Genomic DNA, 26,238 nt, shown 5'->3' on the forward strand with positions numbered 1-26,238 from the left:
CGAGCACCATTCAATGATGCCAAGCTTCTTCAACGGATTCAAGAATGTCTAAATTGTACAATTGCAATTAATGCAGCAAAAGTTTTGCATCGCCACCTCTGGTATTTTTCTGAACATCTAATAGGATTGGCTTTCTTCGATTCCCGTGTCGACAACAACACCAAGAGAGACATGGCAAACAACCTGAAACAACAGCCAAGGCAGAAATCTCTCAAAAGGCTTGATGCTGCCACATTCGATTGTCACAGCCCATTGTCTTCCTTCGTCACACAACGCACCGCAGAACTTTTCGATCTAATTTTGAAAAATGGAAAAGAAAAAGCTGAATCATTTTTAATGAAAGAATCTTCAGAGTGGGATATGGATTCAACATATCTTGAAATGAAGCACAAGGTTCGTCAAATGAAAGTCGTCAACGATTGTGCAGAACGAGGCATAGCACTTATAACATCCTTTAACTCAAGCGTTTGGAAAGATGAAAACCAAAAGCAGTTTCTTCTTAGATTGGTTGATCTTCACCGGAAGAAATTTCCAGTTGCATCAAAGTCTACCCTGATGAAGATGACTGTTGAATGATGAAGATGATTGATTTATTATTGCCTAGTAATAGTATTTAGTATTTATTATCAATAAGAAATTGATAATAAATAATTCAGTAATATAATATAAAAAATGTAAAAATAAAAAATATTTTTTTTACTTTTTGTAACCTTATACCAAAATGTGACATAACATGGCAACCCCTAAATATCATCCGATTTGATTCAAATTTTGCCCAATAACTACTATTGTCATATAGAACAAGGGCAAGCTTGAGGACAACTAAAGTTTTGAACCTACAAATTTTGCATCACCCTAATATATATATATTTAATTTCAGACCATCTGCAGCTTATGTGAACTAATTATTTGAGTACACTAATAACATGAGTTTATAACATGTGAACTGATTATTTGAGTACACTAATAACATCTCTATCATGATATACGTGCAAAAATTTCAATCGATCTTTTGATGTTTTTAGAAGTTTTATGCTTTTTTAGAAATTCTCCCCATTTTATATAGCATATAATGTCTTTTTGTAATTTAAAAAATCAAAAAAGATTAAAATAAAAATCTTTCAAGCATTTTTAAAAAATGTCTCCCTTTCATTTGTTATTGTGTATAATATTTTTATATGTTATAAAATATCTATAAGACTTCAAAAAATTTTTATGTATTTTGTAAAAATTAAAAAGGATTTAAAAAAAAAAAAGGTTCTTATGGTAGTATTTGAACCACAGCGCTCTGCTTCAAAAACTCTGCAAGCTAACCACTTCAGCCACATAGGCATGTCATCTTGGACTACAAAAGCATAATTTTTTGCAATGTTGCCAATAATTACAAGGCTTAATTGATCAATATTTTGTTTTAGTTGATTAAGGTACTGTGGTTGAGAGTAGCAATTAAAAAACGAGCTTGTAGCATTTTAAAAGCAAGATATTAATAGTTCAAGAAATGTCGGAAGATCTGCTGTCAAACCCAATAGTGCTGCACAATCTCTAGTTATCCATTGTTCGGAGTTTATCTCAAAATCGTCTTCATATTCTCCAAAATTATTATACAAATAGGTGGCGAAAGGTTCTTTACCAGGACAATTATAATGCTGTGCAAGCATGCGCTGAACAAACAGTTTTTTTAGATCCTTACACGCTTCATCATTTATTAACAAAAAGAATGTGTAAAGCTTACACCTGGTAAAATGCATCAATTTGGTTCAAATAAAGCAACTTTATGTAGCTTTTTTGTATATCAGAATTGTTTTCTTTGTATAATACAGATAGATACACAAAAAGAGTTTTTATATTTATTGATGGTCTTTCCAATGCTTAGATAATCTTTTTTTTTCAGGTATAGTTTAAAATAAATCACTTGAGCAATAAAATATTTTAACAAAATCTTCCACATCTTTATGTAAGATTTTACCTTTATAAAATAGAGAAATAGCTAACAATACTTTTTTGCTAAAAATGTACCCAATTTTGTCTGGTATTCTATAACTTCAAAGTTATTTTTTACTTCTAATATTGACCGACTTGTTGGTGCTAGTATGAGAAGTTGAACAACAATCCTATTTTCAGAATGAAAATTTTCTATTTTATCTCTTATAATTTTATCAAAGTTTTCTCTCTTTTTTTCTCTTTCTCATTTTATCTCTCTTATAATTTTATCAAAGCCTTCTTCACAACAAGCTTTCTGCCATATATGATACATTATCAAATATTTTTAATAGGTCTTTTACATAATGTTGTTAAGTTTTATAGTTCAATATTATATCCTCTGATGTCGTTAAGCTGATAAAACACATCTAATAAATTTCCTTTGTATGAAACATATCAAAGAAATATTTTATAAAACAGATAAATAAATTTATTTTTCCTTCTTAAGTTTTTGCTGTAAAAAAAAAGTTTTTAATTTAGAAATAGTTCAAATCCTTTAAAATTCCTTTTTTAGCATGTTTTGAACTGATAAATAATTGAAATTTTTATTTACATACATCAAATTGTTAACTTGTTAAAGTTCCAAGAAAATTTTACCAAATAATGTGGTTCTATAACTGAACTTTTTATAAACTATTTATAGAATTTCCAAAATTCAATAGACAAATACACATCAGTATAACAATTGGTCAGTTTTTATTAAAAAAAAACAAAAACAGGATGTGTTCTTTAGTATTTAAAATCATTAATTTTCAAATGTAAGATTTTCAGAAATATAACAGAATCGTTTATTTTCTTCTAAAGAGTCTATAAACCAAATTTAATTTACTTGATCTGAAAACCAGTTCAATATTAAAATTGAAATATCTTGGGAACTGTTTAACAATATAAGCCAAAATTTTTTAGGTGAACTTTTCTTTTCAATATGCAACAGCAAAAGAGGTTTGAAGAAAATTACCCAAATTATTGGGTGATTTGATGTAGGAATAACCACTACTAAAAATTTTTATATGATTACTTGTCGAAAAATTAAAATTTTTTTTTTTTCCTAAAACATTCACACCCAACAAGGCTGCAAGCAACTACTAATAATATTGAGAGTAAACAAAAAGTAAATAAGAAAGCTAAAGATTAAAAAAAGCAAAACTAAAAAAATAAATTAAGTTGTATGTGTAGCATTAGAGAGAATTGCAAAGCATTGATGTTTGCAGACAAGTTACATAAAAATAAGTTCTGAAAGCTACTGCAGATTTCAAAAAATCAAACTACAAGCTGGCCTCAATAAAACTCAATTAGAACAATTAAACTGACTTTTAAAGCTGTTTTCAGATTAAGAGACAAAAAGCATTGCATAGCCATGTTTTCTGTCTTTTAATCATAAATGCACAAGCAACATTTAACGAGTAGAGTAAAAAAAATTCAGCAGTATTTATTCTAGGCAGGAAACAATGTAACACAAGTTTACATCTGCGCCATTCTGATAAATGAACAAGGGGTGTATTGTTACTTACATGTTACTGAATTAATTGTTACAAATAGTAGGGTGATTGTGATGATCTGAATCCTAACCTTTATTTAGTTCAATAATCAAACATTACTAACTTATTGTTTTTGTGGTCTTTAGGTTCAACAAGTGAATTAAAGGAAAAATTCTTATTTTATCCTTTACTTTTTGGAGAGAAAAAATAAAATAAAAAAATGTCAAATAAAAATAAAATCAGAACCATGTATTAGAGATCAGTTAGGCTTGCAATTGAGAACTTATAATAATGTACTTATAAAAAGAAATGCAGTTTTTCTTGTTAAAAGTTGCCTCTAGTTTGTTACTACTATATGTAGATAGTCTACACAGTCCACTAAAGAAAACCTCTTCGCCACCTTCACCTCTTAGTTTTTAAGATGTGCTTAGACTATTTTTTACTAAAAAAAATTATTATTCTTTTGTTCTAAACAATCATATAAGATAATTTTAAAAAATGAATTTTTTTTTTAAAAGTTTTGATTTCATGAATAAAATATTTATTTAGTAACTAATACTGTTGATATTTTTAGAGATTACATCATATGATAATGATAATCCTGCATTATGTGGTTCACCTGATAGTGGAGGAAGGCAATGTGGCAATGGTGCATTGTGTTTAAAGAAATGGTCTGGTCCAAATAATGGCATTACAAGCTTTGATAACATCTTGCTTGGATGTATTACTGTGTTTCAGTGTATGACATGTGAAGGGTGGACAGATATTATGTATGCGGTATGAAGTAAATTGTTAATGGTTTTAATTGTTACTTGAATTCTATAATAAATTCTCAAATAGTTATATAATATGTTGATAGAATTATTTCTTATTATTTATAGTTAGATGATTAGAAATTAGATTACTTGTATTATAATTTTATATTACTATCTCAAAGCAACATGTAAAATGGGTTGCTATTGGTTGTGATGATTCTTCTGGCACTAAAGCTCATATCTTCTTTATATCTCAATTTCTTTTTCAGACAGTTAACTTTGTTTTTTATTTTACAAACAAAAAACAAAGTTTACTTTTCCGAAACACTTACCTTTAGTTCTTGATTTTTTCCTCTGACCTTTTTTTGTGCTTCTTGTTCCCCTTTTGGTTGTTTGGACAATGCCATGATTTCTCTAGCACATTTATCTTGTACTTCTCCTTTAGATGAAGTCTAAGACTGTTTGACTCTAAGCTCCATTATTGTCAGTTTACCAAATTGCATATTTAATCTTAGAATTTATGTTCTAGACCTATAAAAGATCTTTTACAGTGTGATTAACAAAGGCAAGTTTACTATTCAATCTTTAATACATAGTTTTGATTATATTACTTCTCAAAAGTCAGAACTATTTGCTAATAATTTTCAGTCTAATTTATTTAATGAATCTAATGACCACACTCTTCCTGTCATCCCAGAGAAAAGGGTAACCCATTGTCAGATATCAAGATATCCAGAATTCTCCTTAATACACTATAAACTAATAATTTTGTGCTTAACTGAATCTTTTTTTTCTGCATGCTGGAAAATGGCATTTATGGTTTCAGTTCTTTAAAACTGGAGAACATTCTGATTCCTCAAACTATCGTCCAATCAGTCTTCTTTCTATTATTAGCAAACTCTTTGAGTCTTTAATTTAAGCAACTTTATTTTATAATGACACAAATATATACTCCTGTCTTGAAAATAAGTCATCACTTTTTGATTGCTTGGAGTAGTCAGCCAATCTTGAATATAATCTTTTGTGTCATTCTAGGGCTAACAGTGTTTTTGTGACATGGCTAACAGTGTTTTGTATATTTTAATTCTTACAAAACTAAGTTCTTTTACTTAATGCAGTAGATATTTCTTTCTTGATGATTTGCAAAAACGGAATCCTTTATGTCTTTTCAGATTATCATTCACTACTAACCTCTCATATATATACAATCGGTTGCAAAGTTGTATCTGCCTGATATGTTAATTTTTTTTATAGTCTTTTTTCATTCTACTTAATAATTTCTATTTCCATTTTTAACTATTATAAATCTTTTATTCCTGTTTTTATAGATAAGGGGAGGTTCATGTACCTTGAGATTTTTCAATTCCCAAATTCAAGACCCCAGACATCACATTTCTATAGTAATTACCTTGTATTAATCTTTTTTTTTAAACAACTTTGCTTCCAACAAGGCTGCAAGCAACCACTAATTGAAGTTGGAATTTACTGGAAGAGAAAAGATGGAGATTGTAAAGCAAGATAACAGTTAATGGACAACTTAAAGAATTGCAAATTATATAAATCAAGAAAGCAAGATGAAGGAAGCAAATTCCAAAGAACTGATATTCGAGGAAAAAAACTAGACAAATAAGCGTTTTTGGAGCACTTAGGAACAGTCACAGAAAAAGAATGAGACTTAATTGAATGACGAGTAACACATGAATGAGTTTTAGTAGATGGCACAAGAGACGCTAGCGCTTTAGAGCAGTGCCAATTATAGTATTTGTAGAAAAAGGAAAAGAGAAGCAACATTACGTTGATGTGATAATGACTGGAGGTTGTCTGCAAGAGCAGGTCCAACTATGTTTACAATGCATTTTTGTACCTTGTCTAAAAGAGAAAGGGTATCATTAGAAGAAACGTCCCAGATATGGCAACAGTATTCCATACAAGGCTGGATTTGAGATATATAGAGATAGAGAATAGAATCCGAAGTAAGAAAGTGTCAAGCTCGATAAAGAGATGAAACCTTAGCAGATGTTAATTTTGCAACTGATTTGATATATGGTTTCCAAGAAAGATTGGAAGTAAAAGTTAATCCTAGAAGATGAAGATTAGATGACTCATCGAGTACATCACCATTCATAAATATAGGAAGATCTTACTTATTGTGATAATGATTGGCTGAAAAAAGTTGAGTTTTATCAATATTGAAATTCACCAGCCGCTATGAGCCCCATGCTGTAGCAGAAATGAGATCCTTTTCGAGCTCAAATGTCTCCTCCAAGCAATCAGAGAGTGTTGGTTTCTTATCACGACAAGAATAAATGGTAGTATCATCAGCAAACAATGTCACCTTAGATGCGAGAATATCTGGAAGATCGTTAATGTAAATTAGGTTAAAAAAAAAGACACATAAATTTGATTAAAAATTTATTTAATCTTACATTGTTTTCAACAAATTTATCTAGTTTTACTTGATTTCAACACTTAAAGAAATAACAAAACTGACTAATAGTTCTCAACTAAGTTGACAAACAAGTCTATGGATAAAATGGTAGTCCCAAAGTAATAGTGAGAAAAAAAAATTCTGCACCAATCAAAACTCAACAATCTACCTTGTTATCAAGCAAATTCTTTACACACATATGGCCCTAGGTACAAACAAACTATATGGCCCTAGGTACAAGCAAACTATATGGCCTAGGTACAAGAAATAATAGCCTCATAACAAACATCATCTATTAACAAATCCAGATTAAGAGAAAACTTATTGAACATCGCATATAGTACTTAAGTAATAAACAATATTATATACAGGAACATATAGAAAGACATTTTCTCTTGGATTGTAAAATCTAAAATGCCAGCGGATGCAGGACAGATACCAGACAATCAATCAATACCAGCGGCAAAAACTTACTTTCTTAAACTTACTAATCACTTAACTAAGAAACTTATAAATTTACAGTTATCAAATTAAGTGGTACAAAGAGGCCCTAGGTACAAAGAGGCCTTAGGTACACGATATTCCTCTACTATTGTCATTTTCAGCCTGGTTTTTCTAATTTGACCTATCTCTTTCAGGCAAGATCCATAATGCATTGCAAATGTTGTTGGACCTGCTCTAGCTGAAAAGCTTAAGCTTCTTAACTCTTTCTACAAATACTACCATGGTTACAAATACTACCATAGTTACAAATACTACTATAGTTGCTGTTCTAGTAAGATCATCTCTTGTTTCCTTAACCAATTTTTAATCTTGCAACTTTTTATTACCTAAGTTATATCCTTTTTTACTGTAACTGTTTTGTACTTTTTTTTCTTTGAACATCAGTACTTGGAATTGTCTCCCTTCATCTCTTTATAATTTTTCATTTTTTTCTTTTGTGTATCTTTTTTTAACTCTTTTTTTTTTGTTCTTTGTTGTTTTTTTTCTTTTTCGTTTTCGTTTTTTTTTTTTTTATTTTTTCTTTTTCTCCAAACGTAATTAGTGATTGCATGGAGCCTAGTCAGGATTTAATTTTAAAAAAAAAGTTGCTTCATAAAAATTGATTTTTTTGTTTAGGTTTTTAAAGTATTTGATTACAAGGCGCAGTTTACTTGGATTTATTTTTATTCACTTAATGTAGTTGGTGCGCAGTTTATGCTTAACTTAGTTTGTGGTGTACTTAGTGGGTAAGTTATATTTGGTACTGGCTCTTATTAAAACCATTAATTTGTAATATTTTTACATTTTGAAGTTTATGTAATGCTAGATGCCTGCTTGATAATGCATTAATCTCATGCTTTACATGCTTACATTTGCTTACATGCTTACATGTAAACATTTACTTGGTTCTAATTTAGATTGAAAAATTTAGGCAATATTTGGTTAAGATCAGAGACATTAGTCATTATGATTTCTAAATAGTGATTGATGTAAATCAATGACCTTTTAGAATCTATGATTTTGACCAAATATTGTCTAAATTAATCAATCTAAATATAGATCAAATAATCAAGTTACTCTTTTGTTGTAAAATCATGTTCTTACTTTTTTTTATTTGTTCACATTGTTCACCACTCAAATGCCCCTTCCAAGTAATCAGAGAGTGTTGGCTTCTTATTAAGACAAGAATAAATGGTAGTATCATCAGTGAACAACACTACAAAAATTTCTAAGAGATCATTAATATAAATTTAAAAAAGTATAGGGGTTCCTCAAGAATAAAACCTTGAGGAACCCCTACCAGCCTCAGAACCATCAAACTGAGTTTTAGAGCTATACCCTCAATAGTAAATAATAGAATGAGCTGCCTATGCAATGAGTCAAGAATGAGTTAAAACCTATACAATGAGTCAAGAAGATTCAGCATTCAACATCCTAAAGTGTAAGCAATGTATTATAAATACATCTATGCTAGCATAATAGATGAGGAAGGGGTGCGAAGCTGGTTAGCAGATAGAATCTGTTTACCCCTTAAGTCTTTGCCTAGGAGGCCTTCTGCAAGAAAGTAGCCAGATGCATTTAATGTCTGCCCAAGATGAGTATTTTCATTAAGACACCATCTCTAGCCTTTACTCAATCAAGGGGATGTGTTAAGTCAGATTTGGCATCTCCTAGCCTTTGCCTAAAAAAACCTTTGCTTAAAAAACCTCTTTTATTTGGTTCTAAACATGTTATATGTTAGCCATGCTATTGAAACTTTTTGAAATATTTTAATAGTGTCATTAACTAAGGCAGATATAATATTTCATTTTATATACATCAAATCAAATCTTGCTAAATCTCTCTAGAAACCAAAATTAATTGAAAAAAACGTTGTTTTTTTTTCAATTTATCACTTGAAATTATTACCAGAAATTCTTAATTGAAATTGGAAATTTCAGTTAATAAATTTCTGGTATTCAATTGAAAATTGGAATTTTCAATTAAAGATTAATTGGTTAATTTTTTGTTAGAAACACTATCAATGAATAGTTAGAAAAAAGTTACACCTTTCAATATGAATCAAGTAAAAATGTAAATTTCAGTCTAGTGAAACTACTATTTACATGGCTACCACAAAGCTAGCGCCTTTCCATATTTTTGAAAATTAAAATAGCATCAAACTTTTGTATGTAGAACCTCAGTCTATTTAATAACTTCAATTGAACTCTTAAAAACTAAGTTAACCATTATTAAGTATGGCAAATATTCCGTCTATGGAATTTTTTAAAGATTGTCTTGCTGATCTATCTTGTTTAATAACAATACAGGTTAAGTCAAAAGGTTTAGTAATAATATTTTTAATTTGAATATTTAAACTTAATGTAACAAAAATTTTTTTTTTGTTCTTAATACATTCAGATTCTTTTTCATACAATTCCATCAAATATGTTGCTCCTTTTGGTATTTTGGCAATAATTCAACATCAGGGGTGTAACTAAGTAGTTGTTTGGTAGTACAGGATAATTTTTTTGGTGCTAAGGAAAACTAAAATTTAAAAAAATTACCAGTCAGTAGCCCAGCAAGGCTACTGACTAGTAATTATTGAAATATGAAACTATTTAGATTTTTTTATATATATTACCATATGCTGTGAAACGTGAATAATTTTTTTTTCTAAAAAAAATAAGTTTTTGCAGGGAAAAGGGCCTTTTAAGATTGAAAAAAAAAGTTAAAATATAATAAATGATAAATTTTTTAAATAATTAGGACTTTCATTGGAATTTTTTCATTAGAAATTTTCAGGCTTTATTTTTTTAAATGACATCTTTATAGTTCAGACAAAATGACTATAATTGAAAGTGTATCGCAATAATGATGTTGCTATTTTACTTGGGGGTTGAAGTGTAAGGTGTTTCTGACTATTACGACTTTGTAATTATGTCTTTTATGAGTTCATCGTGGTTTAAAAACTATATTAAAAGAGTTCGTTTTTTTATTTGCAATCATGTAAATGGAAATTCTAATAAAGATATTAAATTAACTATGACTACTTCAAAAAACACAAGACTCTGTGGAAACAAAGTTATCAACTTATTTAGGCGGAAGTAAGGATCTTATTCTGTCAGAAGTGCCAACTTTAAGAGATATTTTGAGAAAAGGTCTGCTTATCCAAGAAGCTTTACTCCGAGAAGAAGATGTTAACAGGTAATAATCAAGAAACTCAAAATTTATGAAACAAATTATACATTTAGCATTATATTTCATATTTTTGTTTTTAGAAGGAATATTTTTGTTTTTAGAAGGAATAAGACCTTTCTCAACTACTAGCTGATATTGTTCTTCAGCAGTGGATGAAAGCAAATGCTCTTTTTAAACCTCCAGTGGTTATTGGAAAGAAAACTTTAATGCAGAAAATTGAATTTTCCTGGAACAAGATCAAAGATGTAGCACATGGAAAGCTTCTAAGACACATGTGAATCAAAACTGGATCAATTGTTAGATATAACATGTTGCAAGTGTGAAATTATGTTATGCAACGAGTTCTGTTTGAAAAATTATTCTTGCGTTCATTAAGTACATATTAAGTGTACTTGTGTGAAAGAGAAAAAAATTCCCAAGGTTGAACTTCCATAGCTTGATGCCCAAAGTGAAAAAAAAGGATCTATTTCAAAATACCAGATGAGTTTCAATGACATTAAAGAGACTGTCAGACAGATTTCGCAAGAGGAGAAAAAAATGAAGAGGAAGTCTGGAGTAGAGAAAAAATTAGAAATGGAAAAAAAAAATAAAGTAGAAAATGACGACGTTGTTGAATGTTTAATTGAGGATATTTCAGAATTAAAAAAAGAAAAGATTTCAGAAGATCCGCTTCAAAACAAGATTTGGAATAAAAACTGTCAATTAGTCATACTGCAGAAGTTTCAATAAGATATGATATTTCACCAGCAGCAACATCAGCTATTGTTACATCCTTTCTTCTAGACCTTATTGAAGCGAAGTATTTGACGCCTGATATGTCTTATTTAGCTGTTGATCCGATGAAAGTAAAAAGAACAAGGGAAGCAATAATGGAGAGAGTAATAATGTCTGAAGAAAAGTTAACTGACGAAGAATCTGTTAGAGGTTTGTTTATTGATGGAAGGACTCAACTTTAGTTTTGGAACAGAATCCTCTAACAAATATATTTCACATGAGGACTATAAAAGAAGAACATATAAGTGCGACCTGTGAGCCTGATGGAAGATACCTTACTCATTACACACCACCTAAAGCTATACCACCAAGCAAACCAGCCAAAGAAGCCGCATTTACTCTTACAATTGGATGGTTCCAAGGGCAATCCATGAGTCCTTAGAGGTCATAGTTGGAGATTCTACAAACTCTATGACAGGTTCAGGAAAAGATGGAGGTTTGTTGTCAAATCTGGAACAATTAGTAGGGAGAAAATTATTCTGGTCTATTTGTATGCTCCATTGTAATAATTTACCATTGAGGCACATAATTGTTGAACTGGATGGCCCAACTAATTCAAAGAATGATTTTACTGGCCCTATTGGGAAAGCTTTATCTAAAGTCAATAGCATAAATAAACTTGAAATGTTTGAACCTATAGAACAGCTGGAACCTTTAATTGAAATTCCTGAAAAAGTTCTCAAAACAATGTCAACAGATGCAGCTCTCTGTTATAAGTTGATACAATGTTTGTCCACTGGAAAGATGGACATAAATCTTTCTAAAGCAAAGTGTGGAAATATTTGCCACAACAGATGGCTTACCACAGCAGAAGCATTCAATTTCCTTCATATGAGTGATCACACTTTTACTGGTGACGTTTTTTGAAAGTTCCATTTAATCGTTAAATTGGTAGCTCAAGTATATTTCCACATGTGGTATGAAATCAAAGTAAAGCACAGTATTGTAGATGGCCCAGGTCACTTAGTAACACTGTTGCGAATGCTGAAAAAATAAGATAATGAAAATAATCATTACCACACAATACATTCAAAATAGACCCTATTTTGCCAACTCGGAATCCCTTATTTTAATGCTTTTGTCAAGCTCAGATGAAGAATCGAGGAAGTTTGCTATTAAAACAATTAAAGATATAAGGAAAACCTCTGTACCTCTGAGACACAGCTGTATGGTTATGAAAAAAAGTTTTTCTCAATACAGAAGTTTTGTCTATCAAAGAGCTAATAGATTGGGAGAAGGAAAAAATATCAGAACCAGTGCTTACAAGCCCATTTTCTACATACGATCTTGACAAATATCTGGTCACTCGTTTTGAAGCTCCGTACTTTCCTCTTCACACGCAATCTTGTGAAAGGGCAGTAAAAGAAATACAGAAGAGGCACTTTCCATTTGTGGTTTTGAAAAATAAGACGGGTTTGTGAGAGCACGAATGAATAACAGAAAAACTTAGCCCGAGCTAAAATCAAAAAAAAATTGTAACCTTTTTTTAACAAAATTGTAAACAAAAACATTTTTATGACTATATTATAACTTAACATTGTTTTGTTTTTAATGTTGTTAAGCTAAACGATGTTGTTAAGCTGAACTATAAAGATGTCATTCAAACAAATAAAGTCTGAAAATTTCTAATGAAAAAATTCCAATTAAGGTCCTAATTATTTAAAAAATTTATCATTTATTATATTTTAACCTTTTTTTTACAATCTTATAAGACCTTTTTCCCCCGGAAAATTTATTTGTTTTAGAAAAAAAAATTATTCATGTTTCACAACATATGGTAATATATTTTTTAAAAATCTAAATAGTTTCATAATTCAATAATTTAAAAATTTTGAATTCCTTGCATTTATGCATAAATGAACAATTTTACCTTTTCGAAAACTGCAATCCTGCCTTGGTAAAAATAATTTTTTTTTGGAAGTTAATATTTACATATAGTGGCACCATAAAAATTATCTGCCGAATTGAAAATCAAAAATTTTAAAAGTATGACGTACCCTAATATATATATATATATATATATATATATATATATATATATATATATATATACAGTTGTGGCCAAAATACGTTAACTGACTTAAAAGATTTACCAAAAAAATGAAAAAACCAATTTTTATTCATATACAGAGTCTAAAAAAGGACAAAAATCTATAAATTATTATTTAGTTGAATGTCCTTTGTTTTTAAGAACCAATTTGATATGTTTTGGCATAGAATTGACTAGTTTTTGATGTTTTTTGGTAATCTCACTACATCAAACTTGGGTGATTCAGTAAACTAAATCTTGTATTGTGTGTGCTGCATGTTGTTTCACTTACCGCTTAGGAACCAGCAATAAATTTTCTATTGGATTCAAGTCTGGTGAATTGAATACATTTTTATTAGAGGAGTTTTGGTTTAGCCTGTTATTAATTGAAATTGGGGTTTGTTTTAGAATTAAAAGTGGATGATTTGAGTTAATATTAATATACAATAATTCATCATTTGGTTTTTTGAAAGGCTTATATGAACTTTCAGAGAGGTTAAATGTGACATCAAGAAAGTTCACAATTTTTAAGTTTGTTTATTTCGATTTGAAAGCCAATATTAAAAATTTTTTTATATCTTTTCTATTTTTATTGAGCTGTGGACCAGATTTTTCACGCATTACTATTAAACAATCGTTGCGATAAAGGTCTAAATCTTTTATATTGATAATTTTACTTAATAAATCTAAAATGTATAGTCCAACAAACTCACAAATTTCTGCTTCGTCATAACTGCCCATTGTTACATCAAAGCAGTCATGTATGTTTTTCTTTTTCCAAGTTTCCTTATTAAAATAAAGTAAGGTTTTTCTACAATGTTTTATTATACTGATTGTTTCCTCAGGAATAACTGTGTGGCTTTTTGCAAATTCAATTCAATTACATTTTGAAATTCAATTCAATTACACATGGAAACCAAGAATGTTTATTAAACAAAAAATTGGAAATAATTTCTAAATGAAAATAAATTTCTCCAAAAAAACTATGAAAATAAATGAGCTCAAATAATAGTTACATTAAATCCCACTTTTAAAAAATATTATTTTTGAAAAAGGATAAGTAATCATTTCTAAAGAATTCTTTTTATAATAGTGTCAGCAAATTCCACAAATGTGTGAAAATTTACAGTAGTTAAGACATTTGCCACTTCCTGTAATATAACTTTTGGTATAAACTGAAGTTTTATTAATTTGATCATTCATTTCTGATGAGTCTTTATTGATGAAACACAGTGTTAAATGAAAAAAAATTTTTGTCAAGTGATTTTCTACTAATTTATATATATATATATATATATATATATATATATATATATATATATATATATATATATATATATATATATATATATATATATATATATATATATATATATATATATACTAGGTGTCCCAAATATATATCATAAATCGAATTTTAATGTGCGGAATACTTCATTTAGCATAATTTTGTCCATAAAGAAAAACAAAAAAAAAACTTGAATTTACTTTTATTTCAATAAATAAATTTTGATTTAAAAATGATTTTTATCAGAGTCAACTTTTTTTTATGTTTCGACAAAAGCATGGCTAACAATAAAAATTTATGATGCGTGTTTGATAAACAATAAAAATTTATAATGCATAAAATTAACATAAATTCAACATAAGTCAATATATAATTAAAATAGAAATCAAGTTTAAAAGTTGTTTTCAACCAAGTAATTCTTCTAAAATACAGGTTTGAACTTGTATATAAAACTTGTTTACCAGTTTCATTATTTTTTCATTATTAGTTGTATACTAAAATCCTGATTCAATCAACTTCAATTAAATGCGTCTAATGCAGATTTTTTAAATGAAATAAATTGATTTTTAAAAATCTCTCCATACATAAATTGTCATGCTAATTCACTGAGAACAGATATTGGTGATGTGTCAAAAGTTACAAGGAAGAGGAGACAATTTTATTTGCTAGGGTTCCCTTTACAGAGTTTTGCTCCTAATAGACTTCCTACATATAGATAAATGCTCAAAAGCTGTGGCCAACTAAATTGTATTTTTTCATTGACTCTTTTTTCTAAAAAGCCCTAAAGCTTCTCAAGCACCTTCAAATGATTTAATGACGTTTAATATTGCTTTTAAGCTACAAACAGTAGACGAGTTTAAAGAATTTGCAGCAATAGGAAGGCTTTTTTTACCAGAGTCATATGCGTCATACTTGGTATCTGTCCCCACAACAAGTAATTTTTGCTGTTGCCAATAAAGATCTAAAAACTGAAATTAAGACCAACATGTTAAATAAGCTGCTTTCTTATGATATCCCGGAGTTAAAAGGTCTGATTAAAAAGTGGCCTGAAACTAAGGCTGAAATTATTATTACATCAAAATAAGACTTTGTCCACAAACAGTCCTATCTTTTGTTCTTGCTATTGGAGATCTCCAAGAAGGAACTTATCCTATGGAAAGAAAAAGACATCAAAGGATGTGGAAATGAGAAAGTTTCCCAGTCTTTTACTTACTTTTACATACAATATTATGATAAGATAAATTGTTAGAGTACTTTGATTTAAAGTAAATGATAAATTGTATATCTAAACTTATTTTTTTATTACGTTAAATGATTGATTTGAGGTTAAACCCATCTCTTTATTCCACTAGTTGCGTTCTACCTGATATTGCCAACAAACAGGTTAATCCATTGCTTGACATTCATATCACTCCAGCATCTGTATCTAAAGTGATTTCCTGCCTAGACTCTTCTACAGCTTGTGGCCCGGACAACATACCTGTTATTGTCTTGCAGAAGTGTTCTCCGGAGCTGTCATTTATACTCTCAAAACTATTCAACAAGTGCTTATCAGAGTCTTGTTTTCCAGCCTGCTAGAAACCGGCATCTGTTATCTCTATCTTCAAACATTCTGGAGAGCGATCTGACTCATCTAACTACCGTCCCATAAGTCTTCTTCCTATCAAAAGCAAGGTTTTTGAATCTTTAATTAACAAACACTTAATTTCTCATCTTGAATCTAATAACTTACTTTCTGACCATCAATATGGATTTCGATCTTCTCGTTCTACAGCTGATTTGCTAACAGTAATAACTGACAGGTTTTATTGTGCATTAGATGAAGGTGGAGAGGTTAAGGCCATTGCTCTTGACATTTCAAAAGCTTTTGATAAAGTTTGGCATGCTGGTCTTCTCCATAAGCTTTCTTCTTATGGTGTATCTGGCAACATCTTTAAGATCATTGAATCCTTCCTTTCCAATCGTAGCATAAAAGTTGTCCTTGATGGACAACACTCTTCTTCTTATTCTGTAACTTCAGGGGTTCCTCAAGGTTCTATCCTTGGCTCTATATTCTTTTTAATTTACATTAACGATCTTCCAGATATTCTCACATCTAAGGTGACATTGTTTGCTGATGATACTACCATTTATTCTTGTCGTGATAAGAAACCAACACTCTCTGATTGCTTGGAGGGGGCATTTGAGCTTGAAAAGGATCTCACTTCTGCTACAACATGGGGCTCACAGTGGCTGGTGAACTTTAATTCAAATAAAATCATTTTTTTCAGCCAATCATTATCGCAATAATTTAGATCTTCCTATGTTTATGAATGGTGATGTACTCGATGAGTCACCTACCCTTCATCTTCTAGGATTAACTCTTACTTCCAATCTTTCTTGGAAACCATATATCAAATCAGTTGCAAAATTAGCATCTGCTAAGGTTGCATCTCTTTATCGAGCTCATCACTTTCTTACTTCGGATTCTGTTCTCTATCTCTATAAATCTCAAATCCGGTTTTGTATGGAATACTGTTGCCATATCTGGGGTGGATCTTCTTATGATGCCCTTTCTCTTTTAGACAAGGTGCAAAAACGCATTGTAAACATAGTTGGACCTGCTCTTGCAGCCAACCTCCAACCATTATCACATTATTGTAATGTTGCTTCTCTTTCTCTTTTCTACAAATACTATAATGGGCATTGCTCTAAAGAGCTAGCGTCTCTTGTGCCATCTACTAAAATTCATTCTCGTGTTACTCGTCATTCAATTAAGTGTCATCCTTTTTCTGTGACGTTCCTAAGTGCTCCAAAAACGCTCATTCGTCTAGTTTTTTTCCTCGAACATCAGTTCTTTGGAATTTGCTTCCTTCATCTTGTTTTCCTGATTCATATAACTTGCAATCTTTTAAGTCGTCCGTCAATCGCTATCTTGCTCTACAATCTCCATCTTTTCTCTTTCAGTAACTTCCAATTTTAATTAGTGGCTGCTTGCAGCCTTGTTGGAAGCGAAGATGTTTAAAAAAAAAAAGTAAAAAACAAAAAAAATATATATATATATTTATATATATATACATACATATATATATATATATATATATATATATATATATATATATATATATATATAAATATATATATATATATATATATATATATATATATATATATATATATATGTATGTATATATATTTATATATACACACACACACTGTATACATATATATATATATATATATATATATATATATATATATATATATATATATATATATATATATATATATATATATATATATAAATATATATATTGTGGCTGCTTGCAGCCTTGTTGGAAGCGAAGATGTTTAAAAGAAAAAAAGTAAAAAACTAAAAAAAAATATATATATATATTTATATATATATACATATATATATATATATATATATATATATATATATATATATATATGTATTTATATATACACACACACACTGTATACATATATATATATTTATATATATATATATATATATTATATATATATATATATATATTATATATATATATATATATATATATATATATATATATATATATATATATATATATATATACACAGTATTGGACAAAACATTTGCAACCAACATCGAACAATGCTAAAAAGTGTTCCTAATTTTACATGTCTTAAAAACAAAACGAACTATACCACCACAGCAAACAGTTCAGGAGTCTAGAGTCATAGCATGCCATGACATGAGCAATCAGCTGACAGGTGACAGCACACAGGCAGAATTTTGTTGACAAGTGCCATTTTGCAGCGGACAAAACAATTGCAACTTTTTCGGTTTGATTCATTTTCTTAAGTCTGGTCCATGTCAACGTCACGGAAGTTTTTTAATAATTAAAGGAAGTATCCAGAAGTTTCCAGATGTTTTCAGAAGCATGCAGAAGCTTCCAGAAGTTTCCAGAAGAAGCATCTGGAAGCATCCAGAAATATCCAGAAACATTCAGAAGCATCCAGACGCATCCAGAAGCTTCCAAAAGCATCAAAAAGAAGCATCTAAAATCTTCCAGAACAGGTTCACACAGGTTCATTTTACTATATAAATCGACATGTAATTCAGTCAGTATATGGAAGTCAATCACCAGTATTATCAAGACGGTTTATCGAAGTGAATTTTATCAAAGAGTTTTATCGAAGAACATCAATACAAGAAGTGAAATATAACAATTGTTTCATTACATCAATACAGTCCACATCCAACCAAGACGTTGTGTTCCACAGAGCATTATTGTATCATCACAAGGTAAACGTAACAGGGTAAGCCTTGAGAAGCATGATTATTTATTTTTATTATTTTTATGACTTGAAGTGCAAAATTCTCTCCCGACAGTCTTGAATTGGAACTAAGAAAGAAAATTATTGGCGATTACGTAAGTGGAATGTCACAAAAAAGTATTTGTGATAAATATCGCGTGAAAAAATGGACCGTATCAAGACTATGTTCCAAATATCGTTCTACGGGGAAGTTGGCAGCAGATAACAAAGGTAGAAGACCGCGTTCCACCACTTCTAGAGAGGGTTCTATGATCGTCAGATCCGTCAAGAAGGATCCCTGGATATCATCAGTCGAGATACAAAAGCAATTAGAGCTGCCTTTATCGGACCAAACAATCAGACGACGTGCTGTTGAAGCCGGATTGTTTTCTCTATGCCCTGCAAAGAATTCGCTGTTTTCACTAAAAAACCAGAAGAAAAGACTCCTGTTTGCTACATCTCATATTGACTGGAATGTGCAGAAATGGCGAACTGTCCTGTTCAGTGATGAATCGAAGTTCAACATCATTGGTAGCGATGGCATTTGCCATATTTGTCGACCGGCCGGAAAGCGCCTCGATTTACGTTACTGCCATAAGCATGGTGGAGGCAATGTAATGGTCTGGGGGTGTTTTTCTGCTAACGGTCTAGGTCCAATACATCGAAACGATGGAATAATGGACCGTTTCATGTATAAAAATATCCTGAAAGATGTTATGTTACCTCATGCTGAATGGAATATGCCAATAAAATGGGTTTTTCAGCAAGACAACGATCCGAAACACACTGCAAAAGTAGTCAAGCAGTGGTTTCAAGACAACCACCTATCGGTGATGGATTGATTGCCTCAATCTCCGGATCTCAACCCTATCGAGAACCTGTGGGAGATTGTCAACTGCAGAATTAATCGTGAAGGTGTTCGTAATAAGGAATAACTGTTTGAACAAATCCAAAAGGCCTGGGCAGCCATTCCACAAAGTTTCATTGATCACCTGATTAAATCTATGCCTCGAAGATGCAAGGCTGTGATCGACAACAAAGGATTCGTCACGAAATATTGATAGCGAAATACAGCTTGGTCAACATTTTGTCGAGTAACACTTGTTTTGTCAAGAAGGAAATCAACATTATTTAATACTTTTGATTAATTTATTAATTTATGTGTACAAATAATGAACTTTGTGATAAAACTTGAAGAACTTTGTCTCTAAACAGTTACATAGTTATTTCTCTGAATTGAAAAAATGCAGCACTTTTATATAAAGAAACTAAATTAGCATTATTTGGTTGCACTCGTTTTGTCCGATACTATATATGTATGTATGTATATATATCGATATAGATATAGGTAGATATACATGTAGATAGATATATTACCTATAACTCTAATTTAAAGAATTGAAGAAATTTTCGATATTGTATGAAGAATTAAATAACTAATTTTATCTACTTTTTTAATTAACTTTCCTTAAATACCTCTTTCATAAAGCATTTGTTATTTCTAAAGTTGTTTAAAAAATCATCTTCTTGCAGCTACTTCACTACTTCATAAATATATGGATTCTGAAGCTTGCCAAAACTCCTTTCTATTAAGATCCACAAGGCAAAGTAAGATTATTTTTGTTTCTTATCTTTGGTTATGCATTGATTGCAGTGATTTTTGGAACAGCAGTGATTTTTTTCTTGCTACCTACACTTACAAGGACAACTCTGTCAATCATCTATGATAACTAGTAATGTCAGGAAAAAGTTTTTTTCCAGTGAGTAATAAGCAGGTCATTTCTGTGGAATGCAACTTTGTTGGTTAATGTTACAGTTTTTTGATTTCTGCAGTGTGCGGATCATAACTTAATGCAAGAAATTAAAAGTTTGTCTGTGAATAACGTAGATTTTTAGCAATTTTTCCTAATGCAAACAGTGCTTAATGATTAAGTATATTAACAAGATGTAAAGGTGATGTTATATCACTGCTAAGCAAAATTCTTTAGTAAACCTCTTTGAATGTGACTCACTATTGCATGTTTTGGTGAATGGAGCAAGGTAGTCATTATCCAATTCCTTCAGTGCTGAAACTATTACCTTTGTTTATTATCAAACTTAAGACAAGGATGGAAGTTGTTGTGCTTACACTTAATTCAGCAGAGTTGTTCTCTTGTCTTTCTAGAGCTGTTGTATCTCTGCTTTGTTTTTGAGTTTCTTTAACAACCATTTATTTATTGACTTATTAACACTTATTTATTAACTTATTAACACTTGTCGTGTTTCAACTCATTAGATCTTTTTGGTGAATTACCAGAAATGTTTTATTTTCACTTTTTTTTTTGTTAGTTTTTTGTTGAATTGTCAAAAAAAGAGATACTACTTTAAACTCTGGATGGAATCTTATAAAGAACATCTACCCCTAAATTAGCTCAAGATTATCTAAAATTTATGTTACAATTATGTATCGACGCAAGGGCAAAATTGAGAAGCAAGTTTTCTTGAGCAAAATTTGTACATAAATAACACCAAAAAAAAAATTTAATTTAATTCAGCTTCTTTATAAAATCTATCTTTATTATTTTATTATTGTGTTTTTCAATAACTAGATTAAATTAGTTGAGCTGGGGTTGCACCTTTTTATCGTTCTTGGCACTTTCTTACTTCAGATTCTAATCTTTGACTCTATAAACTTCAATTCTGTCCTAGTATAAAATACTGTTGTTATATCTGGGGCGGATCTTCAAATGATGCCCTTTCTCTCTTAAACAAGGTGCAAAAAATCATTGTGAACATAGTTGGACCTGCTTTTGCTAAGCTCAAACCATTATCGCATCATCATAATGTTGCTTCTCTTTCTCTTTTTTATAAATACTATAATAGGCACTGCTCTAAAAAGCTAGTGTCTCTTGTGCTAAAATTCATTCTCATGTTACTTTTCATTCTATTCATGTCTCTTAAGTTTAAAGAGTTTCTAGTTGTGTCACTGTTGTTCTTACTTCATCAAGTTGTTTTCTTTAACATAAAATTTAAGATTGAACTCCAAGATACTTATAAGCATTTTATGATGATTGCAATGAAGTCAAATTTAAAAATCATAAGCGTAAACAAAAAGAAATTTTATTTTTGTTTTGAAAAAAATATATAAATTGCAATAATTGAATAATCAAACAATGGAGAAAACTGTTCTGCTTTATTTGTTTTTTGGATAATCATAATATCACATATATTCTTTTGAATTGTGTCTTCTATATTAAAAAAAGAAAACTTTTTTTTTTTTAATACTGTGATAAATTTTTGAACTTGTAACCCCTCCCCCTCTCGCAAATTGAAAAGGTTTCAAACTTTATACAGTCATAATTTTCGAATGCTAAGAGATTGTTCTATAAAATTTAAAATGAGTATTAATTTAGTTAAGATAAAATATTTTATCAATATTTTGCTCTAATGTTTGGGGCAGGGGGAAAAGGGCAAAAATTTTGACTTTTTTTTTCCTCGATTATCACAATTTTTTGCAAAGCATCCTTATTTAACATTAGTGGAAACATAAGTAAATGTTTAGCCTTTGCTCCAATTGTGAAAATTATCTCTAGCACCAAACAATGTATAAAAGTTGCATTTCCAAGTTTGAAAATGACTGAATTGAAAGTTCTATTTTTTAATGTAGTCACAATATAAAACCGATAAGAAAATATTTGAAAAAAAAAATTAAAGTTCGTTTTATTTTTAACTTTAAATGTTTGAAAAGAATATTTAAACTTCATAAAAATTTAATATTGTTGGTGTGCTGCTAAAAGGAAAGTGTATCTTATCATATTGTTGGTATACTGGTAAAAGAAGATATCAGTGTATCTCATCATATGGTATCTGATCATACTGGTTTTAAAAGTTTAAATGCCAAATTTAAATACAATTATTTGGTATTAAGAAATAGTAATAAATATAAAAATAATAAAGTAATAGTAAAAATTATAATAATGATTTGTTTTTTTTTTAGTTAGAAAATAGTTTAAACAAATTTAGTTTAATCTGTTTAATGTTTTTAGAGAGTTCAGTAAAGAAAATGAACGTGTTGCAAATCGGGATGAGTTTTTAAGACAGCGTGCAGAACTAGCTGCTGAGAGAGCATTAGAAAAGTATGATGGGTGGATTGATGAAGGCGAACTTGCTGCTGCTAGAGAGCAAGAAGAAAAATGTAAGTGTTGAATATTTTTTATGCATGATTACATCTTATTTGCATCAAATTTTTAAAACAGATTTTTTTATGATAGTAAAAAAACAAGAAGAGCTAGAAGATCAGGGAGAAATTGTTGAACCTCCGTATGTTTTTTTTATATATGTTTATTTAACTAAAGAGTATACTATTTATTTTTATTGTACAGTGATTAAGAGCACACTTTAATTAAAACTATTTAAACCCAAATTATATGAAATGTTTAAAATAGAGCAAAACATATTGTATTGAGAGAACATTCTTCTAATTCATTTCTTGAGCTATTTGACAACTCTCTTTCTGACTAAGATAAATAATTTGTTGTAAGACATTCTAATTTATTAATTCTAATTATTAAGCGACCAGGGCTATGGCCGGGGCTAGGTTTGATAATACATAGCCGCGACCGGGGCCAGGTTTATGACCAGGTCTGCATAAATATTGATAAAACCTATAAAAATGTTACTTTTAATTAAAGTTTACGATATGAATTTTATTTAAAAACAATATTTTATAGGATTTATCAATTTTAATGCAGCCCCGGCCGTTTTTATGACCGGGGCTGCATTTATATTAATAGATCCTATAAAAGTATTGTTTTTAATTATAACTCATATCATAAATTTTAATTAAAAATAGCATTTTTATAGGATCTATCAATATTTATGCAGCCCTGGTCATAAACCTGGCCCCAGTCGTGGCTATGTGTTATCAAACCTAGCCCCGGCCATAGCCCTGGTTGCTTACAAATTCTAGTTAAATGGTTTCTATTTTAAATAGCAAAGTTATTTCAAATAAATATTTAAATTCTTTTAAACTATTTTTTAAATAAACATTCTTCAATTTTTTTTTTTTTTAACATCTTCGCTTCCAACAAGGCTGCAAGCAGCCACTAATTAAAGTTGGAAGTTACTGAAACAGAAAAGATGAAGATTGTAGAGCAAGATAACAGTTGACGGACAACTTAAAGGATTGCAAATTATATAAATCAGGAAAACAAGATGAAGGAAGCAAATTCCAAAGAGCTGATGTTCAAGGAAAAAAACTAGACAAATAAGCGTTTTTGGAGCACTTAGGAACAGTCACAGAAAAAGAATGAGACTTAATTGAATGACGAGTAACATGAGAATGAATTTTAGTAGATGGCACAAGAGACGCTAGCTCTTTAGAGCAGTGCCAATTATAGTATTTGTAGAAAAAAAAAACAGAAGCAACATTACGACGATGTGATAATGGTTGGAGGTTGGCTGCAAGAGCAGGTCCAACTATGTTTACAATGCGTTTTTGCACCTTGTCTAAAAGAGAAATGGCATTTTTAGAAGAACCGCCCCAGATATGGCAACAGTATTCCAGACAAGGCCAGATTTGGGATTTATAGAGATAGAGAATAGAATCTGAAGTAAGAACGTGACGAGCTTGATAAAGAGATGCAACTTTGACCGATGCTAATTTTGCAACTGATTTGATATATGGTTTCCAAGAAAGATTGGAAGTAAGAGTTAATCCTAGAAGATGAAGATTAGATGACTCATCGAGTTCATCACCGTTCATAAACATAGGAAGATCTAAATTATTGCGATAATGATTGGCTAAAAAAAATTGAGATTTATCTGTATTGAAGTTCACCAGCCCCTGTGAGCCCCATGCTGTAGCAGAAGTGAGATCCTTTTCAAGCTGAAATGCCCCCTCTAAGCAATCAGAGAGTGTTAGTTTGTTATCACGACAAGAATAAATGGTAGTATCATCAGCAAACAATGCCACCTTAGATGTGAGAATATCTGGAAGATCGTTAATGTAAATTAAAAAGAGTATATGGCCGAGGATAGAACCTTGAGGAACCCCTAAAGTTACAGAATAAGAAGAAGAGTGGTGTCCATCAAGGACAACTTTTATACTGCAATTGGAAAGGAAGGATTCAATAATCTTAAAGATGTTGCCAGATACACCATAAGAAGAAAGCTTATGGAGAAGACCAGCATGCCAAACGTTATCAAAAGCTTTTAAAATGTCAAGAGCGATGGCCTTAACCTCTCCACCTTTATCTAATGCACAATAAAACTTATCAGTTATTGCTGTTAATAAATCAGCTGTAGAACAAGAAGATCGAAATCCATATTGATGGTAAGTATCAGAAAGTAAGTTATTAGATTCAAGATGAGAAATTAAGTGTTTATTAATTAAAGATTCAAAAACATTGCTTATGATAGGAAGAAGACTAATGGAATGGTAGTTAGACGAATCAGATCGCTCTCCAGAATTTTTGAAGATAGGAATAACAGATTGTTGAATAGTTTTGAGAGTAAAGACGACAGCTCCGGAGAACACTTCTGCAAGACAATAACAGGTATGTTGTCCGGGCCATAATCTGTAGAAGAGTCTAGGCAGGAAATCACGTTGGATACAGAAGCTGGAGTGATATGAATGTCAAGCAATGGATCAACCTGTTTGTTGGCAATATCAGGTAGAACGCAACTAGTGGAATCAAGAGATGATATTGATGAAAAGTTTTTTAGCAAACAATTCAGCTTTGTCTTAAGGTGAGGTGACAAAGTCTGAACCATACAAGAGGTATGCCCTTATTATTGATACTATTAAAGATTCTCCAGAAGTCACGAGAGCCTAATTTTTGAGATGAGATATGAGATTTCATGACCTGAGAATAGCGGGCTTTGGCATAAGAATAAACCTTTTTACAATTGTTTCTAGCAGTAATAAACAGACGTCTGTTTTCTGGAGAATTGTTTTGCTGATAGATAGGGAAGTAACAATTTCGATTGGCAATTGCAGCAGCACAGTGTGAGGAAAACCATGGAGGAGAGTGAGGCTTGACCTGGAGTCGTCAAGAGGGAACAAAAAATTCCATGCCAGCCTGAATTCACGAAGATATGTAAGAAGCACATTTGTCAACAGGAAGGCGAAGGTTTTCTACCCAAGGGCCATCACGAAAAAAATCATGGAAAGAATTCCAGTCAGCTTTAAGTTAGTTGTAAGAGGTACGATAATAGGGGGATTCAGGTGATGAAGAAGAATGAGATATTAATTTTAGGGAGATCAAACAGTGATACGAAGCACCTAAGGGTGAATGTGGAGAAACTGAGCACTAACTAGGATCAGAAACAAGACATAAATCGAGTAGAGAAGGTAAATGATTCGGGTTGTCAGGAAAGCGAGTTGGAAAGTTGACTATTTGAGTTAGGGATTGAGAAAAGCAAAGCTTATGGCCTTTAATACCTGCAGAATCACTGACACTAGAGCCAAGCCATTCAGAGTGGTGAGCATTAAAGTCACCAACAACAACTATATTAGCTGATCGATAAAGAGAAAGGGCTTGGTTAATATGATCAGAAATTACATCAAAAAGAGTGCA

At 30.5% G+C, this 26,238-nt stretch overlaps 1 protein-coding gene across 1 annotated transcript in view; it reads left to right on the plus strand.

Annotated features, from left to right (window-relative positions):
• The window catches only part of LOC105847844 (voltage-dependent P/Q-type calcium channel subunit alpha-1A), a 240,515-nt gene that overhangs the window by 48,988 nt on the left and 165,289 nt on the right, over positions 1–26,238 (plus strand). The window contains exons 5-8 of the mRNA XM_065799676.1: positions 4,033–4,235; positions 7,761–7,870; positions 22,705–22,853; positions 22,930–22,978. Of these exons, the coding sequence (XP_065655748.1) occupies positions 4,033–4,235; positions 7,761–7,870; positions 22,705–22,853; positions 22,930–22,978 (511 nt within the window). The remainder of the gene's footprint in view (positions 1–4,032; positions 4,236–7,760; positions 7,871–22,704; positions 22,854–22,929; positions 22,979–26,238) is intronic.

Source organism: Hydra vulgaris, chromosome 06, assembly GCF_038396675.1.
Source record: "Hydra vulgaris chromosome 06, alternate assembly HydraT2T_AEP".
NCBI classification, from domain to species: domain Eukaryota; kingdom Metazoa; phylum Cnidaria; class Hydrozoa; order Anthoathecata; family Hydridae; genus Hydra; species Hydra vulgaris.